The sequence below is a fragment of the Camelus ferus genome, chromosome 12 (genome assembly GCF_009834535.1).
Source record: "Camelus ferus isolate YT-003-E chromosome 12, BCGSAC_Cfer_1.0, whole genome shotgun sequence".
Taxonomy (NCBI): Eukaryota; Metazoa; Chordata; class Mammalia; order Artiodactyla; family Camelidae; genus Camelus; species Camelus ferus.
In genome coordinates, this window is record NC_045707.1 from 7,521,134 (window position 1) to 7,536,676 (window position 15,543).

General features: G+C 57.1%; 1 protein-coding gene across 3 annotated transcripts in view; it reads right to left on the bottom strand.

The window, feature by feature from the left end:
* Window positions 1-15,543, bottom strand: part of SCUBE1 (signal peptide, CUB domain and EGF like domain containing 1) — a 123,183-nt gene that overhangs the window by 14,302 nt on the left and 93,338 nt on the right. For all 3 annotated transcript variants that reach the window (XM_032492383.1, XM_032492382.1, XM_032492381.1), the window contains 6 exons: window positions 13,001-13,123; window positions 10,416-10,532; window positions 8,834-8,956; window positions 2,173-2,292; window positions 1,704-1,808; window positions 664-780 (listed from right to left, as the gene is read on the bottom strand). In XM_032492383.1, the coding sequence (XP_032348274.1) occupies window positions 664-780; window positions 1,704-1,808; window positions 2,173-2,292; window positions 8,834-8,956; window positions 10,416-10,532; window positions 13,001-13,123 (705 nt within the window). The remainder of the gene's footprint in view (window positions 1-663; window positions 781-1,703; window positions 1,809-2,172; window positions 2,293-8,833; window positions 8,957-10,415; window positions 10,533-13,000; window positions 13,124-15,543) is intronic.

Consider the following 15,543-nt stretch of genomic DNA (forward strand, 5'->3'; position numbering starts at 1 on the left):
AAACAGGCTAAGGAAGGCCAGGGTTTTCTGAGGGGCCAGAGGCTGAGCCAGGCCCCGCACCCAGCCCTTCTGAGTCCCCCACACCGCCGCGTACCAGGCACCTCGTGCATCTTCCTTAGCAAAGCTGTGCAGCTCCAGCTCTGGGCCACTTGGCCCAGGTCAGGCCTGCTCAGTGCCAAGGTTTCTCAGATTTCAGGGGGAATCCTAAGGTGTCCAGGAACCTTCATGGAAACAGCTGGGGTGCTTTCCTCCTGCATCCTTCTCCCCAGGCTTTCCCTGTGCTGTTCCCCCAGCCTGGAACGCCCTTCTTGGTCACCCTCACTCAAGAAGGAGCCTCTGCGTAAGCCCTCGATCCCTTCCATTTGGCCACAACCAGGCTGCACAGAAAGCCCAGGCCTGGAGGAGCTTGTTGAACCCCCGGGGAGGCAGGGACGATGGGCCCCAGCGATGCTGGGGGACAGGCTTTCTACTCACATGCTGGCTTTCTTCCCCAGGGACACCCCCACTGTCAACAGTGCACCGGGCGGGGCTCCACGGCAGGGAGGGTGAAGAGAGGCTCCGCCTTTGAAAACCCAGTCCTGCTGGACCCTGGGGTCCCAGAGCCCGGGAATGGGGACCCGCTGCCGTCCCCCGAGTGGGTTGGTACCAGCACGGCCCACTCACCCAGCAGCTGCTGCCTCAGGGCCTCCCTTGCTGGCTCTCGGCTTCGGGGCCGGAGGTGGCACTTGGCGTCTCGGATCTTGAAGCGGGCCTTCTGCCTGATGAGGGTGGCGGGGGCACCTGGGGAGAGCCCAAATCCCCCCAGGTGGTGGCTTCTCCTGTGGGCAGGGAGATGGCGGGGCCCGGGGGCTGTGGAGGGAGTGCCTGAGTGTGAGGGGGCTGCCGGGGGACGAATCCACTGGGAGCTGGGGGTGGGGACCTCTGCTGCCTTGACTCTCTCCCTGAAAAAGGTGGAAGTGTGGATGGTGGGGTCAAGTTGAAGCCAGGGGCCACCCAGCCAGAGGCCTTCTGCAGAGCAGGACAGGCCAGCCTCCCACCTCCTCCACCATCAAAGCCAGTTCATGTGCTTCATGCTTTCAGGAAAAGGGGCAGGACAGAAGAGAGAGGGACACAAGGAAGGGAAGGGGTTTTGAAAGAATATAAACCCTCAGAGCCACTGATTCTTTTTAAGAGCACATCACAGACCCTTGGCCTAGAGAACCCTACAGTCGCAGAGGCTGAGAAGTACCCTTGTGTGGACTGGATGCCCACCGGCTCCGGCGTCCTGCACAGGACACGCTGGAGGGGGAGCTGGCAGGGGAGCCGGTGGGCTGTGCTGACCGGGACCCGGGACATACGCTCCCAGTCAGAGCGCGACCCTGGGAGCTTTCAGGGCCTCGTGGCCACAGCAGATGTGACTCACTTCACTGAAACTGCATCTGAGGTCCACAGACGCATGGCACTTTAGGGTCACTAAACCACTCCAGAACCACAGCGCAGAGCCTCAGAGCCAGAAGGGCCCTTTCACGGTCCACCGCCCCTGGGCTGGGACTCAGCCTGCGGTCTGCCTGCCCTTCGGTCCTGGCCCTGCTCCTAGCTCCCCGGCACCCTGAGGAGGCAGGCCCCAGGCCGGGAGGCTCTTCCCTCTGCCCCCGGCACGGTGCTGGACGCAAAGTCAAGGGCTCGTGCAGGTGTGCGCGGGGCACGGACAGGCCAGGGGCTACCTGAGCAGCTGGGCCCGCCGCTGGAGCTGGTGCTGTTGCGTTTCTGCAGCGTCTTGCCCTGGAGGCCCGGGACCCCGCAGCTCAGGCTGTAGCTGTTGTCCGAGTCTGCAGAGAGGCCAGTGGTGAGATGGGCCTGGGTGCCCCCCGCCTCTAGCACCCCCAGATAGATCCCGGGGGCCTTGGAGGGGTCACTGAGTAAGAGGAAGGTCAGCACTGACCCTTACGTCAGTTCATTTCTGCTACACGACTATGGGCTAGACAGCTGGGCAGGAGGGGGTCCACTGTACTTCTGAGGACACAAGGCCCACACAGAACCTGATAGCTGCCCGGGATCACTCAGGGGCCAGGGCCAGGGGTCCTCATACCTAGGCTGGGGTCCCTTCCTGGAGAACAGCAGGCAGCAGGGCGGGATCCCGGGGAAGGAAGCCCCCGCCCCCCACCATCCCATCTCGGGGACACCCCGGGTTACCTGGCGTGAAGAGGGTGTGGGCCAGGCAGGACAGGGAGCAGCTCTCCACACTGCCCTCCTTGCTGCAGGACAGCTGGGCCTGGGGTGAGGCCTTGGCCCGAGAAAGGCACTTGCCCGTCTCTGAGGAGAAAGAAGACACGAGGGAGGGCTTGAGGGGCCAGGGAGGCCTTCCGGAGCTGGCAGGGCCCCTGAGCACAGACCAACAGGAACTCCCACCGCACCTCCATCCTCTGTCTAGGCCGTCTTGGTAGGAGGGGGATGGGAGTTGGCAGGTCCACATCCTTTGGACACGTGGGGACACTGGGCCCAGAGAGCTGTTCCCGCCTCCCCCAACCCCAGTCTAGGCCGTCTGTGAGCAGGTTCATACCCCACGCCCAGGGCGGGGCTGGGTCCTCCAGAGGAGGTGTCTGTGCCCATCTGGGGAAAGGAACGGCTGAAAATAACGGACAGGGCTTCTTGGCAGAGACCAGCCCCTAAGTGGGTCACTGGGAGCCCCTCTCTGGGGCAGCGCTCGGACCCACCCATGGGTGTCTGAAGATGTCCAAAACTGAGCTCTTCAGAGTTTCTCGTGTGTTTATTTACCTTTTGAGGATTAAAAGATGTCCCAGACTCCTAGGAAAAGACTGACGATTCTATAGTCCAGGCAAACATCTGAACCGACTTTATGGATGTCTGACTGACCAGTGACAGCTGCCTCCAGAAGTGTCACACTCGGAGCCCACCGTCAGCGGTGGGGTCACTCCAGGCTTGAGGAGACGTAAACCTGATTTGCTTTGGTTTATTAAAACCACTTGAGTAGTGGGGCTTTGTAACACTCCTCGGTTCTTTCCCAAGTTCCAGCCTGTAACTGCTCCTTTGGGGTCATGATCAGAAGACGTTCCCCTTTCCCAGGTCAAAGCCCGACCCTACCCCGTAGTGCGGAGGGATCTCCTGTGCAAACGGGACTGCAGCTGAGATACACCTGAGAGGTTGTTTATGGAAGTCTCCGAAAATTCTCCTACGAGTCAGCTCAAATCTTGGCTGATGGGAGCCTTAATATGCCTCTATTATATATGATCAAAACCCAGAATCCCCGGGGCAAAGCTTCCACAACAGCAGCAGAACGACTGGAACAGAGCCCAGGAAGAGCCCGGGTTAGTCTTCCCAGGTGGCCATTAACCTTCTTCTTTGGTATCAACGGGCAAAGCTTAGGCCAGGCTCTCAGGGGACAAGCTCAACAACACGGGAAGCACTGGTGACCAAGGCTTGTCCTCCCTGCCTCAGAGCCACCACAGCCTTGGCTGGAACAGCTGCAGCACCTTTAAATCTGAGGGTACCCATGCATATGATCCCTACTGTGAACTGAAAACTCCCAGCGCTTTTCCTGCTTGTCGGTGAACTAATTATGCTGTCTGGGTCCTTTGTCTTCCTCAGATTACCAACGAGCACTCCTACCCCTCCCCGCAGGAGAGCCCCCATCTCTGCGTGCCTGTGCTCAGAAGTGCTCACAGCCGGAACAGAGCTTCTGGAGACTCCGCGCCAAATCCGGACTCAGTACTGTCTGTTGCTGGGACTTACCTTAAACATGAAGAGATCTTAAAATTCATATGGAAACTCAAGGGAAGTTCAAGAAGCCAGATCAATCTTGAATGTGAAAGCAGGAGGACTTGCACTTCACAATATAAAAACTTACCATAAAGCTACGGTAATCAAAACGGGCTTGAGGACAAACAAATAGATCAATGGGACAGAAATGAAAGCCTAGAAACAGACCCATTCATTTACAGCCAACTGATTTCAAGAGGATGCCAAGATAACTGTACGGGGAAAAAGGAAGGTCTTTTCAACAAATAATGCTGTGACACCTGTGAGCCACATGCAAAAGAATACACTTGGACTCCTATCTCACACCATATAAAATTAATCCAACATGGATCAAAGACCTAAAGGTAAGAGCTAAAACTACAAAGCTCTTAGAAAGAAAACAGGTGTAATCTTTGGGAATTTGGATTAGGCAATGGACAGTTTCTTAGAAGTGACACAAAAAACACAAACAACCAAAGGGAAAAAAAACGTAAACTGAACTTCACGAAAACATAAAACGTTTGTGCTTCAAAAGACACCATCAAGAAAGCAAAAAGGCAACTCACAGAACGGGAGAAAATCTTTGTAAATCGTGTATCTAATCAGGGACTTGTATGCAGAACATATGAAGAACTGTTTCACTGTAATAATAAAGCCAACTAATTCAACTAGAAATGGGCAAAGGATCTGAACAGGCATTTCTTTAAAGAAGATATACAAGTGGACAAGTACATGAAAAAATACTCAGCATCACTAGCCATCAGGGAAACACAAATACAAACCACAATGACATATCACTTCATACCCACTAAGATGGCCACAATCAAAAAGGCAGATAATAACAAGTGCTGGTGAGGATGTGGAGAAACTGGAACCCTCACACACTGCTGGAGGGAATGTAAAATGTACAATGGTGCAGCCACTTTGGGAAATAGCCTGGCAGTTCCTCAAAACTTAAACACAGAGTTACCATACAACCCAGCAATTTCCCTCTTAGGTATATACCACAGAAAACTGTAAACATATGTTCGTACAGAAGCTTGTGCATGAATGCTCATAACAGCATTATTCGTAATAGCCCAAAGCTGGAAACAACGCAAAATGTGCATTGACTGATGGATGGATAAACAAAGTGCAGTGTAACTGCATGGTGGAATATAACTCGGCAATGAAAAGGAATGAAGCACTGACACCTGCTACAACATGGCTGAACCTTGAAATTACGCTAAATGAGATAAGCCAGTCACAGAAGGCCACAGAGCGTATTCCACTTATATGAAATCCCCAGAGTGGCGACTTCATAAAAGACAAAAGTAGATTGTGGTGGCCTAGGGCTGGGGGGCTTGAGGGAAATGAGGAGGGGCTGCTGTGGGGATGGGCTTCTTCTTGGAGGAGTGAGAAGGCTCTACAACCCACCGTGGCTGCACAGCTCTGTGACTACACTGACACTCACTGAATTGCACACTAACTGGGTGAACTCCGTGGTATGTGAATTACATCTCAAAAAAGCTGTTAGTAAAAACAAAAAGCAAAAGGAAGAGAGAAAGTATCAGGCTGGACATGCAAGAATCATCCAGGCCGGAATCAAGCCCAAATGTCTCCCAGGTCATCACGCGAAATACGCAAGGACTTCCTACAGGACCGAGAGGCTCACAGGTTCCATCTCACACACTCATACACACACACACACACACACACACACACACGTTTGGCTTCCTAGTCTGTAAAGGAGCAGGAGGAACAATCAGGTTGTCAGACCCATACGGATGAAATCTGGTGAAGCCGGGACAGCCCCGTGGAACCACCAGACACCTCACTTGAACTTTTGCTAACACCTTTCTCTGAAGACAACCCATCCCCGAAGGGACAAGCTGGCTGTGACATTAGACAATGTTGGTGAGAAGCTTTTCCAGGGTAACAGAGGAAATGGCATGGCTGCGACCTTCAGAATCCTGGATAAAGTGTAAAGATGGGACCTGGACTGGAGCCAAGTCCTAAGACCTTTTGAGCATCTCTGGATGGATGTCTTGGGTTATAAATACGCACTAGTAATAGCAGGTTTACTTTCTGGGTGAGCTGAAGCAGTCTCTTGTTGAAAAAAATAACAGCATTCACAGCAGTGAAATGTTACTAGATTTTGTGTTTCTTATTTGGGATATTCCAACTTACTTATTTAGTAACATGCAGATACATTTTACTGGGAGAGTTATTCATAAAATTATTCAGAAATGTCACCATCTTCATTACCTCTAATTATTTTGAAAAATAAAAATGGATTTTTCAGAACTTACTATAAAGTCACCATTTAGAGATCTTAAACTGAGGTTCCTCAGAGAACCTCTAAAAGCAGAGAGATCACAGAAACTGACTGTTATCCAGGATTCTCCAAGCAGGCAGATGACTACACAGAGTCGAGAGCCTGTATCTAAGACCACTGGAATAAATTCTCCTGGACGTTTGCGACCACTGATCTCCATACGCTCCTTTGCATACCTTCGTTCTTTATTCTTTTGGCCATGTTTCCCTGTCACATCCACTTAATTCTGATTTATCCAAACAAGTAGTAACTCACCTAGATGGAGGCCTTACTAGTGATAACCTCAGCTAACTGTTCCGTGGGGCTGTAAGACCGTTCCAAGTGAATGACTCCCCAGTACCCCCAGTGAGCAAATGCCTCCTTGCAAAGCATCTGGAGATAGAACACATTCCAAGGGACAAATGGTGAAGCAGATGGCAGAGGCTACCAGCCCCATCCACAGGAACTGGACCGCCCCGGTGGTCATCATTTCCGGGGATACACAGATAATGCTGCCGAGAGCACGGCTTAGGGGCCTGATGAAGCAGTCTGACTTCCTAGTGCAAGGAGTCATGGAAAACATGGATACGGCCTCGGATTTTCTTTTGGTCAATCATGGGAGTCTGTGCCACTGCCGGCATGTCATTGTGAACCTGGATTCATGGCGGAGGTGAGTTGGGACGATCTACACCGAGGCTCCACAAGAAAGCAGCCTGAACACCGAGGGCGGGCTTGAGGAGTCGATAGGACCGGTTTTCTGGCTCAGCCCTGGGGACTCTTCAATCATGGTTCTAGCGGGCCTTCTAGTACCTTCTAATACCTTCAGCCATACTTGTCTGTCTCATCATCCCACGCCTGCTGTCCAGAATATCTGTTGCTTTTGTGCAGTCACAGACCCAGCAAATGGCTTAGGGACAAAAATGAGATAAATTCACCCTGACTGACAGTGCCCTGACCAGCAGACCTCCACCAATGGCTCTTCATGGAGGCTGGTTTGACGGCCGTGGTGAAGATCTGGACAAGTCCTGTGGCCCCTCCTGTAGCTCTGACTGAGGAGGGACAACCGAAAGAGGGACTGAGAATTCAAAAAAAAAAAAAAAAAAAAACCAAACCCACGTCCCCATGTGTCTAGATAAAAGCCTGTATCTCACAGCTCCAGTCACAAGTAAATACTCGACCTCACACGACCCTAATAATCAGAGGACACATCTCGGAAAGCCAACCAGCGGGTGCCAGTCCCAGGCCTGGAAAGTCAGCCACCTGGTGGCCGGCTCACTCAGTGATCAGGCTTCTAAGGGAGCGCCAGCCCGTTCTCCCTCAGAACCCTGCCAAGGCACGCTCCTGAGGCTGACATCACCAACCCTGCCTCTACCCAACACGGCCCCAACCCGCTCTTCCCCTAAAACTCCAGACAAGAACAGGGCTTTGCTTTGCTCAATGAGACTTTGCCTGAGCAGCACAGCAAATCTCAAGTAAGCAGCACATTCAGCCTTTTGATTTTGGGTATTAAGTTACGGTATCCGTTCTTCGATACTTTCATTCTTCATTCAACAAACATTTACTGAGTATCTACGCTTGCTGGGCTCTGGGGATTCAGCAGCAAACAAGACAGGCTGAAAACACCTGCTCAAGTGTGCGGAGTGTGTGTTCAGTGAGGGCAGACAGACAACGCCCAGCAGGGCTCTGTGAAGTGCACAGGTGTGGTGGTGCCAAGTGCAACGGGAGGAAAAGAGCGCGAGGGCCGAGTGGCGGGTCGGGGTGCAGAGGGGGGCCGGCTGCTGCTCTGGGTGTGTGGTCAGGAGGGCCCCCAGAGCAGACCCCTGCGAAGAGGGAGGCGCCCTCCAGGCCAACAGAGGAGCCCAAGCACGGCTGTGTTGAGGTGGGGGTGCCACAGCTGCAAGGTCAGGGAGGCTGGCAGGGGGTGGTGAGGGGGAGGGTGGAGGGCAGTCAGGCCTGGGTGCCGCAGCCTTTGGGCCATTCTAGGGACTCTGGCTTTGCTTCTGCATGAAGAGGAGTCACTGGAGGGCGCTGAGCCAAGAGGACAGACTCTGACTTAAATTTAACAGTCTTACTCTGGCAGCCCTGGGGAGGTTAGAGCACGGCGGGGCAAGGACTTGAGAACTGCTTCGGGGACACAGCCCCAGCACCCGGTACAGGCCCAGCACATAGCGGGTAGTCAGTACGTGTTTATGGAATCAGTGAATGTGGGGGACTGTCCAGCACTCAGCCTAGAGGTGCCCCAGTACCCAGAGCCACCAGCAGAGGGCGCACGAGCCCTGCGCACTCCAGGAGGCCTGCCTCGCCAGACACCGTGGGGCCGGCGGCCTGGGCGGGAGGCAGGTGTGCAGAGACCCAGCTACTCCTCAGTCCAGGCTGTAGTGCCTTGTAACCACTCCGCCTCTCCTACCAGCCTTCTTGGTAGGACAAGGAGAGCTGGGGGCTGAGGCCTCCACACTCCACTCCCTCTGAGCTGTCAGCTCCCCCTGCGCCACAGCTCTGGCTGCACACACTGACCTCAGATCTCCACCTCCACGCTCTGGCTGACACCAGTGTGCTCTCCCACTGTACCCCCTCTTCTTCTGTAAGCCCCCATTCCCACCAGCCATATTCTAGCAGCAGAGGGTCCAGTAGCCCCGAGCCCGAAGGAAGGCCCAGGGGTCTTTTTGCCCCACCTGGAGAAGTCACAGCCCCTCCCATCCAGGCAGCAGGTGGCGAGGGGGGGCTAGGGCCCACGCCCTTCTCGGGGGTCTTCGAGGGGTCCCAGCAATGGGACCCCGGCGTCAGCTCGCCCCGGGCACTCACCCACACAGTCCTTCTGGTTCCAGTGGAGGCGCCTCCCGGGGGGGCAGACACACGTGTAGCTGCCCTTGGTGTTGACACAGCCCTGGTCACAGTTCCCATTGTTCATGCTGCACTCGTCCACATCTGGGAGCACAGGTAGGAGTGAGGGCAGGAGGGTGGCTGGGCGGGGCTGGCAGGCGGGGCCCACCCAGGATGGGAGGGCCCTGCATCCCGACCCTGACCCCAGCCCGGTACTGTCACCGGCTGCAGACACGCGGCCACACACGAGCTCGCGCACACACAGGGCTCCCACAGACACCAGCACACACCCCTCCCCCGGAACCTCGGCGGTTTGCTGAACCTGGGCCGCTGTGCTCGGACTTGCGGGAGGGCCGAGAAGTGGTACAAAATAAAGTTCCAGTCAGGTCTTGTGGGGCACGGAATGCCCAGCACAGGCCCGGGTCATGAGGCCTTATCTCACTGCAGGACCCCGGGCAGGCCCTTCCCAGCCTGTTTCCTCTCCCAGGGCGCAGGAAGTCACCCTTAGGGCCCTGCCTTCCTTCGGGTCAAACATCCCCCTGAGGGAAGCAGCAGGCGCAGGGCAGCTGATGAGCTGGTGCCCATGTTTCTGGGAGTCCCTCCAGAAGAATCTGCAGCTCCCCCCAGGAGCTCCCCCATCCCCCAGCACTGCCAGGCCTGAGCCTGGCCGACCTTCACGGCTGCCCAGCTGAGGAGGTGTGGCTACCACCCCAGGTCCAGGAAAGGGAGGGACCGGAGACCGTGGGGCCTTTCTTGACTTCTCCACTTTCACACCCAGGCCTGTACACCTCCATGTCCCATCACCCGTGGCTCCTACATACACCTAGACCTTCCCTCTCCCACATCCCTCCCCCTCTGCCAGAGCCAGCAGCTCTCACTCCCCTGTCTGGAGCCGTGTCCTCACTGGGGCCTGGATTCCACTCTCCTAAACGTGGCAGCCGGAGGGATCTCGTTACATGACCTTGACTACGTCACACCCCTGCTTAAACCCTCGGATGGTTTCTCATTGTGCTGGGAATAAAACCACAAGTCCCCTGGGGGCTCACAGAGCCCTGTGTCCCTTCTGTCACCATGTGCCCCTTCCTTCATGGGGCTGTAGCCCCACGGGCTGCATCTCGGTCCCTCTGTGCTCCCTCTGCCTCAGTGCCTCTGCACACGCTGAACCCTCTGGCACGCTTCCCCTCATCTTGACCCAAACTGTCCTCCTTTAGGATCCCCCCATCTTCCCCACACTCTGCCCTTCTCTGTTGTCACCCCCTCCCACTGGAATGAACTGGTTAAGGGATTCTCTGTGTAGCCGTCCTCCCTGCCAGACTGGGGTTCCCCAGCAACTGCTGTTTACAGGCCTGTGCCCACAGGCTTGCTGAGGCCTGGCACCCAGGGGATACTTGCTGCCCCTTCCCCCATCCTCCTGCCTGGCCCTTGGCTGAGCCCCTCCCCCCACCAGTCCCTCCCAGGCCCGTCAGAGTCAAGGTCAGGGGCGGGGTGTGGGGTACAGTGCAGGTGGCCGTGTGGCCGGCGCGTGCCTCTGGGGGGACGTGGCCCTGGCGGGCGAGCTGCAGACCTCCGCAGTGGGTCGTCCCATAGAGCGTGTAGCCGCGGTGGCACAGGCACTGGAAGCTGCCCGGGGAGTTGATGCAGACGTGGTCGCAGGTCCGCTCGAAGGAGCACTCGTCGATGTCTGGGGCCACAGGGAGACAAAGTTTGGGAGAGGTTTCAGGGTGTGGTGGATGGCATGGCCTGTCACTACTCAGTCACTCAAAAGACATCTGGGTGCAGACAGTCCCGGGGCCGAAGGCTCAGTGCACAGCTGACCCACAGTAAATGCCAGACTTCCGGTCATTGCCTGACTTCCCATTTAGTCTCCATTAACCACATGTTTCTGGGTTGGAAGCCACCTCACATCTTTTCTGGAGGTGGGCAGGGGAGAAATATTGTGAGGAGAAGGGATGACTGTGAGTCTCTGCCATTGTGACGCTCACACTCTAGTGTGGTTAGGGTGGGTATTTCATCCACACCTGCAGGAAACTGATGGGCTTGCCTGAGGCCGCCGCCGAACTGGGATATGAAAATAGACCTTGGATGCCGACCGAAGTGTGTTTTCCCATCACCCCAAGATGTCTCTTGAGAGAGTAAGGAAAACAGCACAGACAGAAAGGGGGTTAGGGGGCAATATGCTACCCACAAGGAATAACAAAGCAGCCTTGACAGTACATGAAATTTGATTCTGACCACCCTGGCAGCCAGGGTAAAAAGGGAAAGAGGAAAGGTCACAGAGCACTTGTTACTGGAAAGGAGGAAATGGACCACGTGTTCACAGGGGACAAGTCTGTCCTGGCCATAAGTTCTGAGGACAATGGCTCCTGTGGGATAGTTGATGGGGGTCCTGAGGGCAAAGCAGACATTGACCTGCCTCCCCATGAGCACTGCAGTTGGAGTTCATTCTTTGAATACTTTTGTTCACGTGACTACAGATGTACTCGTGACATATGCGTGTTTGTAGTAACACAGCACAAGGAAGGAATCACACTGCGTGTGCTCAAAGGAGGATGTGATTCCTCTGGTGGGGAGGCTGGTCTGGAAAGATCTCATGGCGCTTGTGGCACCTGGGCTAGACCCTGAAGGATAGGGCCAGACTGGAGTGAAGGAAGGAGAGTCGGGGAGGGGCACTCCAGGCAAAGACTGGGAGGTGGCAGCACCGGCTCCTCGGGGATCGTGTGGAGCTCAGGGGAGCAGGGGAGGTGCCTGGGGTCTGCATCCCAAGGGCCTTGAGTGCCAAGCAGGGAAGCTTAGACCCCTCCCTGTCGGAACTGGGGACCCAGGGGCTGTGCTGAAGCCAGGGTTAGGGGGCATGGCCAGAGCCCCAGGCCTCAGAGAGATGAGTCTGGAGAGGGTGGAGAAATCAGTCAGAGTCCAGAGCAGTCCTGCCATTGCCCCTTCCTCGGCAGCTGCCCGCCTCTCTCAAGGCAGCAGGGAATGCAAAGTCCAGGGCCTCCCTCACTGCCCACAGAATGCGGTATGGCAGACAGAGAAACAAAGTCAAAGTGCAGAGGAGCCCCGATCGGGGCCTGCACAGATGCTACACTCCCAGGAGGCCCGAGAGGAAGACCGGGCCAGGTGCCCGACCAGGAATGAAGAGGCTGAGCCCAGGGAGGGGAACCGACTGGCTTGGGTCACGTGATGAGCCCCAGGACAGGCTGGCCCTGCCTTGCCAGCCTCTGCTCTCATCATTTTTGGAGCCCTTGGGGGAGCACATCCCTGGCCACTCAGGGCCTTGTGCTGCCCCAGGCCAGCCTCTGAGGGGCACTAAGAGGCAGAAGCTGCAAGGCCCATGGCCAGATGCAGCCACGTGGAGATGAAACGACTGGATGACAACAGGGTAGCCATAATGGAACAGGGCCACTCCCTCACCGCCCAGGTCATCCTGGCCCCTCCCTCTGCACATTTCCCCAAAGCTGTCTCCTTCTCAGGGGCCTCATTCAGCCCCAAAGGGTTCCTTGTGGTCCCTCAAGCCCCTTCAGCCCAACCGTGCCACTTCCTGGATGGGTCACTTCCTTGGCTCCTCCTGGAAGATGCCTATTCATCCTTCAAGCATTTCACCAATGTCCCTTCCTCTAGAGAGCCTTTCCTGACCACCCTCTCTGCTGCCCATCCTCTGGACTCTCTCTGCTGAACTTGCCCTGGGCTGTAATTCTCGGCTTCTGCCCAAATTTCTCCTCCCATTACCCCTGCTCCTGGCAGGTGCCCAGAGACCCTGAGGAAGGACTGCTGGCGAGCACCCGCCATGTGCACACCTTCCACCAGGTGGCAGCATCCTGCCTCCGAAGCCACCAGGGGAGCCAGGCAGGACTCCCTGTGCCACCTGGGACTCGGCTGATCCCTCCCTGGGCCTCAGGTTCCCATCGATAATGGGGACAGGGTGGACTGGGTGGCTTCTGGGGGCCTCTAGAGTCGCAAAGGACAGGGAAGACAGGGAGGGCAAGAGCACATGCTAGGGACAGAAAAACTACACCCACCCTCTCAGGCCCAGCCCAGCAGGTGGGCGGCCCCCACCCCGGGCTCACCTCCTCCCCTAGCGGGCTGTATGAGCCCCCGAGGGGGAAGGACCCCACTAGGACCAGGGCTGCCCGGGCCAGGCTGGCAGCTCACCTTGGCACGTCCGCTCATCCGTCAGCAGCTTGTAGCCCTTCCGGCAGCCGCACTCGAAGCTGCCCACGGTGTTGCGGCAGAAGTGGTCGCAGCCCCCGTTGTTGACCAGGCACTCGTTGATGTCTGTGGGGGCCAAGCGGGCGGGGGAGATGAGGAGGGTGGGCTCGGCGGTGGGGGCGAGGGTGGGGGCACTGCAGGACCACCGGCCGGGACTCCCCCTCCCTGACTCGCCTGCCGCCCAGGGCCCAGGGCTGCGGTGGGTGCCCCAGCTGAGCGCAGGGGTGGGCTGGGCCCCCAGCCGTGGGGGTGCAGAGGACGGGCCACGCCACCCCTCTGGGACTCGGCGCGCCCAGCATTTGTGTATAGAAGGTTGAGGAGCTGATGTCTACTGTACCCCACAAGACGACAGGGTTGATGACACCCCGAGCCCTTTTGTTCCGGGAGGCAGCCCAGGGGGCAGTGAGGCCTGGGACAGGCAGGCTGCTTCCCCGCAGGGCAGCGGTGACTCTGGGCAAGCTCCCGGGCCCTGCAGCCCGGATCCCCTGTCATAACATGAGACTCAGAAGCGCCCCTACTTGAAGAACAGCGGGAGGAGCCAATGAAATAACACCCCCACGGCGCTGGCGCTTTCTCAGCGCCCAACCACGCTTCTGAGAAGCAGGTTCATTGCTCCTGTTTCACTGACAGGGAGACTGAGCCGTGGAAGGTGGCGACTGGCTGAGGCGCTGTGCCGGGAGGCGGGTGTCCCCGGGCTGCCCGACCTCCCGGCTTGGTTCTTCCTGCTCCCCTCCCGGGCCTGCCCGAGGGTCTGCGCTGTCTCTTCACTCAGCGTTTCACGGGTTGGGTATGTGCCCTGAAGGTCACCTGAGCGTCCCTGCCAGTCGGCCTCTGCTTGCACACCTGGAGTGACGGGAGCCTCCTCCCTCACAGCTGGGCCTGCTGGCTGATGCCTCAAAAACTTCCCCCTGACCCAGGTGAGCTCCCTCCCTCCCCCTGGCCCTGCTCATCTGGATTCTGCTCCCCAGGCTGCTGGTCAACCTGGCGGACCGAGTTGTCAGAGAGCTTGTCCCCTGAGGTGCCTCTTCTTCCTCCAGAGTTCCTCTTGGACCCCGACCCCTGGGACCCCAGTGCTGGTCACACTCCACGCCCTCAGCCCCAACCCAGCAGTTGGAGACAGAAGTAGATGACTTTCAGGGTGGTGTCACCCTGATTTGGAGGGGACAAAAAGAGGTGATGGAAGAGGGAAGGGCTTCTGCTGTGTTGGCCACTGGCTGCACCGTAGCAGAGCTGCTGACTCAGACCCCAGCACCCGCTGAGCCTGGCCTGAGCACGAGGCCGGACACCCCTCGTGAGCAAGGTCAGCCTGTCCCCATTTCACTGCCCCACGGAGGAGACCAGGACCTATTCCAAGGGCTCCCGTCTTGGGCCCAGCCTCTCCCCATGCTGCTCCCTTGACTTGAACCTGCTGAAAAGTCCTAAGGCGGCATTCCCACAGAAGGCTCCCCAACACAAAATAAAACTCACAAAACATGGGGAGAATAGGGAGCTTTAAAGAGAGCAAGGCTGAGGCCTGCAGCGGGGCCAACCTCGGGGTCTTTGGGAGGGGAACAGGCACAGGGAGTTGGGCGGGGGCAGGCCCCAGAGCTGCTTTCCTGCAGAGGCCTGGGCAGGACTGGGCTCTGGGGAACAGAGGACCCCCAGTGGGCGGGCCTGTCATCACCTTGCCCTTGGCTGGCCTCCCAGAGGCACCTTCGCCCCAAAGACCCATTCTGTTTGCATATTCTGATGATATTGGCACCAGGAAGATGGGAAGGGAGGGGAACCTGAGGTGGCCCCCTGAAGAAAGGCAGCCGGGGTGTGTGTGGTTCACCAGACCTGGCTCTGAGTCTGGCTCTGCTGCTCATCGGCTGGGGGTCTTGACCTCTCTGAACATAGTCAGTGCTCTGTGTGTACATACTGAAGTGACTGCTAAAGACAGGCTTCTCAGCACTTCAAACTCTGCACATGCTCCAAAGCCCGTATTTCAGGAGCAGAGCTGCCTAAGGAGGAGCCCACGTCCAGAGTAAGTATTAGGACCCCTAGTGGTCACTGCCCCTACAGGACACCACCTCCTGCTGGCAGCCAGGCCAAGCACTTTCTGGCAAAGTCCCATGTGATAGTCCAGACAAGTAGGGGGTCAGATCTCCCCCTTTACAGAGGAGGTCACAGCTCCGAGGAGGAGCCAGATTTGAGCCCAGCTCCAGCTGCCTCTGAAGAGGGGCCTTCTCCAGGACAGCACGCCCACCCTGCAACCTCCAGAGGAAGCAGACAAGTCCAGTGAGGGCTTGTCCAGGGCAGAGGCTTGGGCACGTCCATCACCCTCTCCCCTGGGGACTACGGGAAGATGGGTGAGGTTCAAGCTAAAAGCCTCTGGCTGGAAGGAGAACAGAGGCTCTTTGCCACTCTGCCCCAGCTCACTCTGTGATCCTGGGCAAGGAAAGGCACCTCTCTGTGCCTCAGGTTCCCCATCTGCAACCTGGGCTGCTAACAGGCACCTTTCCAGC